Source organism: Lepisosteus oculatus, chromosome 2 (genome assembly GCF_040954835.1).
Source record: "Lepisosteus oculatus isolate fLepOcu1 chromosome 2, fLepOcu1.hap2, whole genome shotgun sequence".
Taxonomy (NCBI): Eukaryota; Metazoa; Chordata; class Actinopteri; order Semionotiformes; family Lepisosteidae; genus Lepisosteus; species Lepisosteus oculatus.
The window spans coordinates 1,868,471-1,880,455 of NC_090697.1; the positions used below are offsets into that span (position 1 = coordinate 1,868,471).

Genomic DNA, 11,985 nt, shown 5'->3' on the forward strand with positions numbered 1-11,985 from the left:
CGTTTTATCTCTGCTTCCAAGAAACAGAATGGTCTTAACATCACAGGACTGGGCTCACATTGTACTACAGTAGGTTTTTCTATGACAACAACTACCAGGTCGTATTCAGAAAATTTAACTGTAGCTTTGAAACCATGGGGTGACCTTTAATTTTCATGTTTTATCACATATTTCACAGCTCTTAATATACACGGAATTAACAGTGCATGCCTAAGGCAAAGTAATTTTACCTTTTTATTTAATAAATGTCACAGATGAGACTATTTTTCCATACTAACAGGTCAGGTTTTTTATATCCAGGTATAGTAGATGTACAGTATAGCGATGGATGATGCAAGGCTGGGTTCTGTGAAATAGCTTAATAGCTATGCAAATGATTAAATACACACAGTTTGGAGAGTGGCACAATGTGCTAGTAAGGAACACTATGATCCCTGAAGTAAGTACTGACGGGTTTTATAGTCTGGGGTGGTGTAAACAGAGGACTTGCCAGCAGAGCAACCCAAAGATTAAAACTAATTAAGGAAACCTGGTAAAGTCATCAAAGTGCATAAAAATGAAATAAAAAGATTCCAGAGAGTCCTTACAGCAGAAGTACTGCAACTCAACATGAAAGAGATGCTTCTGGCCAACGTACGGTACATTTAGCTGCAAGAGAAGCCACATGGTTCTCTGCAGCAGGCAGGGTCAGTGCTGTCAGAGTTACCAGATTGAGCACGACCCTGTCATAGGGAACTAGACAACTGCTTAGGGCCCTGAGGCTAACAGGGGCCCCCCTCACTGTGCAACACAACACATCTGTTTTTAACTGGCACATTCACAAATTCACACATTCGAGTGGCTCCTTCTGTTGCTGCTGTGCTGATCTAGGCCACTGAAGTTTGCTAGTTATAACGTCTCCATGAAGTTATATCTCCGTAAAATGTGTGCTTCTTGTTTTTGTTTGTAAGTTATTTGTTATGTGTTATTCAAAGCTGGTTAATAAAAGTTTTCTAGTGATATAATTCATTTATTTAATTGTTCATAAACAGTAAAATACATTTGGGATGGGAGCTGATAACAGTAGTGTCTGTGCAAATTGTGCTCTGGAGGGGCCTCTTTCTAAGATCTTACCTAAGGCCCCCCAAAAGCTCGGGCCGGCCCTGACAACACAGGTAATGGAAAAGGTGGTAGGACCTCTGGTGGCAAAGCAAAGCAAAGCACAACCAGCAATGAAGAACAGACCAGTATCGGGAACAGGAGGTGTCCAGCTCCAGTTCTGGATCTGACAAGAGGTCGGAATATTAGAACTGCTGTGTCTTGTGATGGGATAGCATCATTTACAGTTTGTTCTATCTGTAATACAGAGTACTAATATCTTTATACAGTTCAGACAAAAACAAAACTACAGAGGTGAAGGGTTGCCTCCATATATGATATGCCTGTCCCTTATAACAGGCCAGTAGGAAGTATTCTAAATAGTAAAATGTAATTTAAACCTCCTTGTAAAATGTAAAGGAAAAGTGCTGCCATTCACCATTTTAAGATGAATGACATCTCTCTGAAGATGTATTCTTTTATACAGCTCTTGGTTATCTGGTTTGGCAATTTTTGTGCTGTTTTTAAGAGGAGGCCTAAGAGATTTTGGAGAGTTTTTACCTGCACAAGCACAAGATCAAATCCTAACTTCTCATTTTAATGTCTACATGTTTACACCCTACTGTATAGCCTGCATTTACATACTTTTCAATGTAATTTGCATAGTTTAACGAGGACTAAACAACAGCTAATCAGACAGCTGGCTCAGAAAGCCAGGATAACAGCATTCGTGACATACTGTAAGTCACTTTATGGTCGCTAGGGTTATGATTCTAGCTGCAAATATGGCACTGTTTCACCAGAGTGCACTTAATACAGTATATCCAGGCATCACCGTCTGATGATCCTAGTTGTTCAGCTAACTCTGATTTTGAAGGTTATTTTATTTCTCAAGTTAAAGGGGTACTGCAGCCCCAATTTCTCAGTCTAGTTATTAAATCTCGATCACAAAATAAAATAATTGACAGTACGGAAAAATGGACACATTTCTAATTAAGCACAAAATCGTGAGTTTTATGAAAGGACTGTATGGTTACCATGTTGTTGCAAACCCCAGGTCTCACCACAGGCGATAGTGAGAGTGAGTTCTTACAAATTGTGACGTGATGCGGCCGTTCCTGCTCACAAGTCACTGTAATGAATAATGTAATGTGATGTACAAGCGAATAACTGCAGCAGAAATGTTCCTACCTGATCTGCATGCAGAGTTAACAGATAAATAGTACTTGTCGGCAAAACCATCTCTAGGTAGAAAGCGATATTTCTATTGGATTGAAAGAGATGTATTCACAAGCCTGCTTGTCAAAGGGCCACTTTGCCTGACCGAAGGTTTTGTTGCCTCGTTCTGAATCGCAGAATAACACGCTTCACATACCTGGAAATGTAATCAATTTTGTGATGTGAATTGGAGGTTTTACAAGTTACTGGGCTGAAAAAAAGATTACTTACTGTAGCATAATATATTTGGGTTTGATAACTTTATTTTTTAAGCAAAACCTAAAATGGCAAAACTGTAGTTAAGAACTCCCATAAACCATAAACTGACATGAAATTATTCATTGTGTCATTGGGACAGTGAAGGGATTTTCTATACAACCTTTTGGTATTGTATTTTTAATATCATTCTACCCTCCTGGATCAATTAAACTAACTGATAGGGATAATCTGCATTATTTTGAATGAGATTGGATTGGATAGATTAGCTGAAAGGTGTGTATTTTGTTGATCTTTTTTTTTTCTGGATTAGACACTAATAACTGAGCATACTGTCTTGCTTTTACATTTACTGTTTGGTGCCTGAAGTCTAAATTTAAAATGAGAACAGACAAAGTTTCAGTTAAAGAAAAGCAGACAATTCTTTGAAAACTGAAAGGGTGAAGTTATCACAATCCACAGTTTGCAGAAGACCAAGACTACACAATTGTACCAGTACCAAATACCAAGAACAGAAAATTCAGACGAGAAAGGTTTTATGGACTGATTATACCAAAATTAACCTCTATCAAAGTGAAAGAACGGTAAACATGTGGAGACAATAAGGCGCAACAGAGGCTCCAACCCCACCTGTGAAGCACTGAGAAGGTGATGCCCTTACTCTGGGCTTGAATGGACACACCTCTAGAACAGGCTCACTTGCTCACTTGTCTTTCATTAAAGATGATCACTTGTCTGTACTGAAGATGTAAATAAGGAAGGCACCAGCAGAATGAATTATGAAGTTTACAGAAACTTCATCTGCTTACAGTATGTAGAAGAAAATGCTTCCAATACTTTTTAGGTGGTGCTTTATCATGTAGCATCACAAAGTACCAAAACATGCAGATGATATAACTTCAATACCCAAATAAAGCCCCTAACTATTCCCCTGTGTTCGAAATTAAATAAATCATTTCACTTAATTCTTTTTAGACCACGAATGAGTTTGGATGCATTTATTTTTTTACCTCTAGAACAGCAGTATACTTATTAATCAAAGCTGAACACACTATTCCATATACAGTATTACCTAGCTAGAAAACTATAATTTCAGTTGAACTTTGTTTTAATTTCTATGCTTATATTTCCACACATTTTCTTTGAATTTGATTGCTTCCCCACATTGTCTTGATGACAAAAGTGAGGAGTCAACATTCTAATAGATTGTTTTCACATAATTCATTTTTTTAGTGTTAGTACTACCCATTTGTTATTGTTATAAGCTAGAGAGGGATGGGCGTAAACAACAGGATTGAAGAAGATTAAAAATTTCAAGTCGTGATACCATTTTACCAATCCAAGTATTGTATATCGTAAGAACTGTACAGAAAACTTGTTGGGAGAATAAAAAAAAACAAAGTGGCAAACTTAAAAGACAATTATTCTTACCATTGACTAATGCATCATTTCTTACTAGTCACAAGTGCTATATAAGTACTGCTCATGAGTACCTGGGCCCAGTCTTTTACAGAACCTTGTAAAAGATCTCCACTCTTCAAATGAGGCTTGAATACCAAAAAATAAACGTGGGACCTTATTTCTTATTAAAGATTCTACACAACACTAAATCATTCCCTAAATGTATCGAAAATACTGTATATGGAAAATGTCTTGCCTATTCCAAATAACATGTCACCAAATATAAAAAGCACATTATTTCTTTAGCTTTGTGGACACCACAGAAAAGATTCCCAAAAACGGGTGAAAATTGCAGTGTCCAGATGTGCAAAGCTGGAAGACTTACCCAATAGGCTCACAGCTGTAACCGCTGCCAAACATGTTTCTACCATGTATTACACCAAGGGAGGGGGGTGAATACTTGTGTGATCAGTTATATTCTGTTTTTTATTTGTGAGTTATTAAGAAAAAGCTTTAGAGTTTTTTTTTTTTATTCAACATTACAGAGTATTTTGTGTTAATCAGTGATAAGACGTCCCATATAAATCTATTTTGGTTCCATGATATACAGTAAGGAAATGTGAAAAATGCCAAAGGGGGTGAATATCTTTAATGCCACTGTAAATTGCATAATCTTGCAACCTGTGTATAACGCAGGTTGTATTTCATTTGCTGCTGTATGCCTGACACAATTTAAGTCTCTTTAATCTATTCCACTGCTGAAACTGTTTGTGATTCTACCTACTGCTGTATTGTTCCTAACCTTGTCAAGTACAGTATACTAAGTACTGTACAGTACAGTATGCCAGGATCTGAATCATTGACATCATTTAAGAAGAGGGGTGGTCCTAGTATCAATTGCTGTGATACGCCGCTGGTACACTACCAGAGTCTTAGCCAACTCTTCTTTTTCTTAATCCAAGTTATTACTATTAGTGGGTAATATATACAGTACAACTTAGAAACATTCTTTGAAAACACAAAAAAACTTGTGAAGCCTTCCATTTACATTAACATGAAAAGAGTGAATGAATAGTGTGAAAAACAGACTGTGTGCAAACCATCAGGTAGAGATTCTGACTCACAAAGGTTCTTTTATTTGAGATGCAAAACCTTATTTTCTTTCTCTATTCACCACAGGATAGCTTTCCAGCTCGATTTGGAGGGATTCACTTCGTCAATCAACCCTGGTATATCCATGCTTTATATACCGTCATACGTCCCTTTCTGAAAGACAAGACAAGAAAACGGGTAAGAAGAAAAAGTATCTTTTGTCCTTCTTGCCAAGGATTACAGATTGAGTAGATTTTGTTTTATGTTTTATGTCCAGAAACTCGTTCACCAAAAGGTACCATTTTTCAGTGAAGAAACAAAAGTAGGTGTGCAAAAGTAGGTGTATGAGGCAAATTGTCTTTTCGTATTTCTTGAAATCTTCTCATTTTCAAGAAACCGTTATAGTTGGCATTTTTTGCAGTCATTACTAATATGACCTTGGTGGTAATACAGAATGACTTTGGTTTTAACTTTTACAATAAGCTATGAAAAACAGTGCTTATTAAATGGGACAACAGTTATCCTTAATTCGCCTATCACTAAAACTTGAAATATATATTCCTATAAATAATTAATTTAAAAAGACATTTACATGTCTTAATAATGTGTGACAATATTACCAATTCATCATAAATAAAGCTGGTAATAAAGTATAATTAAAAGCAAATTAAACACAAGTGTCTGATAAAACAGCACATGTTGTTGCAAACAGATGGACTGAGGGCATACTTGAACGTGTGAGCTGGAACAAATAGTGCTTTCTCACTGCAGTTCACAAATCAGCTTTGTTGGTCCAGGTACAGTATATGCCTTTAACATACCTTGCAAGGTAAATACAAAGAACAGATCCAAAAAGTGCAAAAAATGTTCCTACATTTATAGCTGATAACCTCTGATTAGTAATCTTGTTTGAAAGAATGCAATGTATTGGATGTGTTGTTTTAGAAGGATGTTCTTTCTTTAAAAACATTTTAAAGCTTGCATATTATTTTTAGCCTTTAATATGTGGTCGAAGTGCAATGGTAATGGATTGAAATGTGTGATTTCAATTAACAAATTAATTGGATTCTTAGCATAATCAAAGAGAAAAATGTTTTAATAAATAAGGTAGGCCTACCTCTTTAATACTAACAAATGTAGAAGAGACACCTTTAAAAATACATTGTTCACTGCTATTAGGAAACAAAAATCCTTCTGTTCTAAATTTGTCAAAAAAGGGGATGTTAGAAAGATCTACAGAAAATTGATATAAACTATAGTTGATGAGAATTGTTGTCTGTCAGTCTGATAGTAAGATTAGTTTGTCAAACTGTATTACTTTGGAAATTAACAACAATACTCGACATGACCAACCACAGGATTCCATTAATTTCAGAATACTTATAACCAACTATATTATTTTATATATTTTATTACAGATATTTATGCATGGCAACAATTTAAACAGCTTGCACCAGCTTATTCACCCAGAAATCCTGCCCTCAGAATTCGGAGGGATGCTTCCTCCATATGACATGGGCACCTGGGCAAGGACACTGCTAGACCATGAGTATGATGAAGAGACCGAGTACAGTCCAGAGTCCTACAGCCTGTCTGTGAAAGACTTAGAAAAAGACCTGTCTCCAAAAGCCATGAAGAGGTCAGTACTATATCATGACTTGTGTTACATATTGATGTATGTTTTTTAACAAAAGAACGGTTGGATTTAATCTGTGCAGATATTACAATCACTGGGTTTTAAAAAAAATATATATATTTTTTTGTAAAATCCTGACAGATGTTAAACTTTTTCCATCTGTTTCCTTGCTATAATTGTTTGGCAAATCAGATGAAGATCAAGCATAACTTTTAAAATTCCTGACACTAGTTTTTCATTTTTATTGCAGCTTGATACTTGTTTGGCTAACTTTAAACTCTCTTTAAAGAGAGTTTATGAGAGAAGATACAGACAATACCCACACCAAGCACTCTTTAAAGAGAGTTTATGAGAGAAGATACAGACAATACCCACAACAAGCACTGCATAGCGTTTGTGTTAAATAAAAAACAAAACAAAAACTTTTTAAACATGTTTTGGTTTTAACACACTTGCACTGAGAGCCTGTCCATGCTGATGAGGGAGTCAACTTCCTCCCATCAAATTAGTCAAAGGGGTTCTGAATTGGTGGCAGTAGTGGGATTGGTGGAGAGGTGCTTGAGAAAAGACTGTTATGAAGGAAAGTTTGAAGTTCTGTATTTATATTGTTGTAAGCAGGTGATTGGTAGGATCCCAAAACCTTAATTATAAAATCCTTTAATTGAACCTGCTACAGATAACTTGACATCTCTAAGAGCAGTTAACAAAAGGGCCTAATTAAGCAAATGAAGTATTTATCAGTGGAATTGGAACAAAACAACAGCAGAGTTGGGAAGGATTGTTCTAAGCAATGAAGTTGTTAAATGCATGCAAGAATATATCATATTAAACATATTAAAATAGTCAAATCTAGTTATATTGTCACATTTAATTAAATAATAATATAACAATACATAGAATCAAAATATTTGTTTTTGACTCCTATTGTTGGGTTTTATATTGTGCACTTTAATCAATCCAGCAAAATAAAATACCAGTAAGGTATCCGGGTACTTTATTAGAAATCATATGGGTAAATTATATCAATGAATATTTTTGGCAAAACATAATTAATTCAGACATTTTTGTATTGTCAAATCTTAGATGTCTTTAACAAACAAGCTGTTGTATCCATATTTTAAGACTTCTTTAAGTTTTTGTTTTAAGAAACTTAATTACAGAGATTAGATTATAGTCTCTGTTCCTATATTTTTGTGCATTCATTCAGTACAAATAAACTGATTTTATTTACATGGAACATGTAAAATAATGTTCCATGTATAACACGTACTGCACATAGAAAATAAACGTTTTTTATTTTAAACAAGTCTCTTGCATGCAGTGTATTTTCAGCTGCTGCACTATAGCGTGTCATTGTTTGACTTTAGTATTCAGCTCACTAGCACAAATATGACAGCAAAAAGCCTTCTGGTGTGCACAACTGTCACACCATTCTAGATCACTTGGGCTGATATGCCAGCTTTTTCATTCCTTTTAAAACACTCGAGTCAAGCTTAGGCAAGGAAAGCTCTCTTTTTAACTATCCATCCAACAACCACAGCTTTCTCGTCCTACTGAGGGTCCCTGAGACAGAAGCCTGACCCAGTAGGATTGGACTACACCCTGGACTGAATGACAGTCTATCATTCTATCGCAGGGCACACATGCGTGGACAATTTAGAGACTTAAGATGACTTCGCCAATATAATCTTTAGAAGGTGGAAGGAAAGCAGAGGAATTGGATAAAACCCACATGAACATATCGAGAACATGTAACATACTTTTAAACAGGAAGAGGGAAGCCCGCAATCCTAGTTATAATTGTTTTACCAATGGTGTTATAAATCAGAACCTAATATCTACTGTATACACCTACAGTATATTCATTTTTTATCCCTTTCTAAGATCATGGAAAAGATACATAACAAGCAGCAATTTTTAGAAAAAAATATATAGCAGGTTTGCAGGTTGACTTTTGTTCTGGCCATGGATGTGTTATAACACTTCTGATAGTGTTAGCAATATTCTAATGATTTGTCTAAGGCTTTTGATACTATGGATCATTCAATTTCTCTGAAAGAACTTTGTAGCAATATAATATGAACTCCATTGCATGGTTTTCAGACTTACAAAACCTTATATAGGCAGTAAAACCTGATGGATTTGTTTCACATGTCTCCCTGTTACTGGCAGAGTCCCTCAGAGTTCAATCTTTTGCCCTGCTTTTTCTCCATCAATATTAATATTATTACTCAGCCATTAGTCATTAGCCTGCATATCAAACCCAACGCCAATGATATCATTTAATAATCTATCATCTGTGTCCAATTTGCAGCATAGTTTCAAAAACATTCAGCAGACTTCTCTGAACGTTGACTGCTAAACTCTGCTAAAATTAAATGTAAGCCATTTGATTAAATTAATTTCAGCTGCTACCTTAATAACCAAGATGTAACTTTTAATTTAACTGAAAATAAGTTTTATAAATGTCAAGACTCATAAATATCTAGGCTTCTGTGTGGATAATGCTTTAACCCTCACTACTCAAAATCGAGACTCATTTTACTTTATCACAATAATTCTTAACATACATGTTCATCCAGGAATTCCCTACTTTAGATATCCTTACGCCCGTTTCTGGAATATAGTGACATTTATAAATACTAAATACTAATTTATAAATAATAAATACTAATACTGCTTTTGAGAAATCTGATATATTACATCTGCCATAAGATCAATATTCTTTGATTAGATGGCTCTCACTGCATACTGGATACATGTTTCCACTGGTTTAAATGAATTTATAGATCATTAATTGGAAAAACGCCTTCCTGTCTTAAATAAAACATTGCAGATCTTTGCACCATTCTAGAATATAAAATCTAGCATTTTTATCAAGCTGAGCTTTACAGTTGCAACTACTGCATTTTGGGTGCATGTCCTTCCAGTTTGTTGCTGAGAGTGTCTGGAGCAATCTGCAGATACAGTACAATATCCATCTTCACTTAGGAGTGTGTTTGTATGAAAGTAGTATGTTGTAGTATGATCAGTATGATTTTCTGCCTGGTACTGTATACACATCTTGGCTAGGCCACTAAGAGCATGTTCTCAACTAACTTATCTGGCTTATTAAAATATTATTATTTAGATTTGTAAAGGTTTCTTTGATTTTCTAAACTATATAGTCACTTTTGTGATGATTGATTTAGCTGAATACTAATTGGTATTTAATGAGCAGTGAAAGCTACAAACAATGCCTGATTTTAGGCTTTTAAAGTGTTCTGACCTCACTTACCACCAAGGCTGAACACATGAGCTTGGTGGGCAAGATTTAACCCACAAGCTCTTTGTCTGACACTCCATCTTGAGATTGTATTGTCAGGTGTGAACAGATATGTCATGAAGTTTAACAATTGGTGAGCATCACAAGTTACATTTTGCTGTTGACACTTGTAACTATTGTACATTTCTATAGATGTGCTGTATAACATCATACTATGCCAGTTTCATGCTGAAAGGCATGAATAAGGCAGGAGGATTATTTTTTATTAATGTATTCTATTGTTTTGTTAATGGACATTTATTCATCATCTTGACAACATTAATATTGTAATTTGCTAAATTAATTCTGGATAATCTTAATCTTTTATGGAACTGAAATGTATAAGTGGAAAGTGGAAAAATGGAAAGATGTCACAAAAAATTAACTAATGGTATAATTCTCACTATTAAATGCCTAACTGTAGAAGACAACAACCTCACCACTTCAGAAGGAAAAAAAAACTACAAAGAGAAGCTAGTGATTATTTTTGGTTCCAGGCAGTTGTCTTTTACTTTAGTGTTCACAGGTTCTGTAATTAGAAATAAAAAAAGATTTGCTTCCGGCTTAAAAGATTTTATTAACTTGTTATTTTCAAAGCTGGGCTTGATCAAATCTTTATTGCCAGTTCTGTCTGTTCCTGGTGATGTTTTATAGGTTTTTTGGTGGGAAATTCACTGCTGTTGTTGGATTAATGAGAACGAGGATGGTTATATGTTGTTTATTCTATCTGTTCTTTTTTAGAAAGTTTAAAACAAATAAGAATTGCCCCACAAAAACAAACTAAGCATCAATGAAACTGAAATGTTAGAACTTTTCTCCCTTTTTATGTTGTTTGTGGTGCTGTTTTATTTGGTATCTTTTTATTTATTCACATTTTCTTATATGTCATATATATTTAAAATGCGAAAAAATATACAAACATAAAAAATCTACTTGATATGTTTGTCACTGAAAACAGTATGAAGACTAGCAAATGTTTAATCTAGAAAAAAATGTTATGCTTCTTAACAGTTATTACTCAGAATATTTTTATTCAATTTATCAGAAGACCATCAACATGCCTTCTTAGTGAGAGGTGGGCATTAGAATATTGGAATACCTTTCGACATAAAAATAAAATGAAAGGCCTGGCAAAAGTTATTTTTTAACTGACGCATCTGTTGTTAAAGTGCTGCCTCTGATTATCTGGGCTGCATATCCAAACAATGCTGGAAGTGAAGCTGGTGTGAAAAACCCATCCATCCATTTTCCCACCACTTCATCCAGTTCTGGGGCAGCTGGAACTTGTCTCAGCAGGCAACAGGAGCAAGACAAGCTGCATTCTGAACAGGACGCCTGTCTATTGCAGGGCAGACATACAGACAGACACAAACACACTCACACCTAGGAGCCATTTTCCCAGGAGCCAATTAACTTACCAGTATGTTTTGGGACTGTGGGAGGACACCCACAGAAACTCTATGCAGAGAGTGCCCCAGGTCTGGAATTGAACCCAGAGCCCTAGTGCTGTGAGGCAGCAATGCACATTTTATAATGCATTTACCATGCGATTTTTACTTTACTCTTATTCACTGAGGGCACCAAAGACCTACGCTAGTATACATTGATCAAAATTGGTTGTTGACCTCACTTTTGAGGTCACTCTAAACCCCACATCTATATGCATAATGGTCTGTGAAGGTGTTATTTACATAGCCTTGCCACAAACTTTACTTGTGCGGTTTTGATATTAATCTTGGCCAGAAGTATCGACCCACATAATGATTCATAACAAAATCCTGAGATTTTTTTTAAATTTAATGTGATCCACTGCCTAGTTTCTAACATTTGGATCCAATTTACTTTTTAGTCTTACTCCAAACCAAAGCAATAAATGCTAATATTCATCATTCATCACTTAGTACAGTGGTTGGGTTTAAAAAGAACTCCTTTGTGAGGATAAGACTTAATATATAAATTATAATATATATAATATATAATATATAAATTATAATATATAGTCCTATCATTTCAACTACAGTTTATGTTAATGAAAAAATTA

The 11,985-nt window shown here is 35.1% G+C and overlaps 1 protein-coding gene across 1 annotated transcript in view; it reads left to right on the forward strand.

Moving 5' to 3' along the window:
• clvs2 (clavesin 2) overlaps positions 1-11,985 on the forward strand; it is a 41,353-nt gene that overhangs the window by 25,679 nt on the left and 3,689 nt on the right. Inside the window, exons 4-5 of the mRNA XM_069195750.1 lie at positions 5,092-5,202; positions 6,423-6,643. Of these exons, the coding sequence (XP_069051851.1) occupies positions 5,092-5,202; positions 6,423-6,643 (332 nt within the window). The remainder of the gene's footprint in view (positions 1-5,091; positions 5,203-6,422; positions 6,644-11,985) is intronic.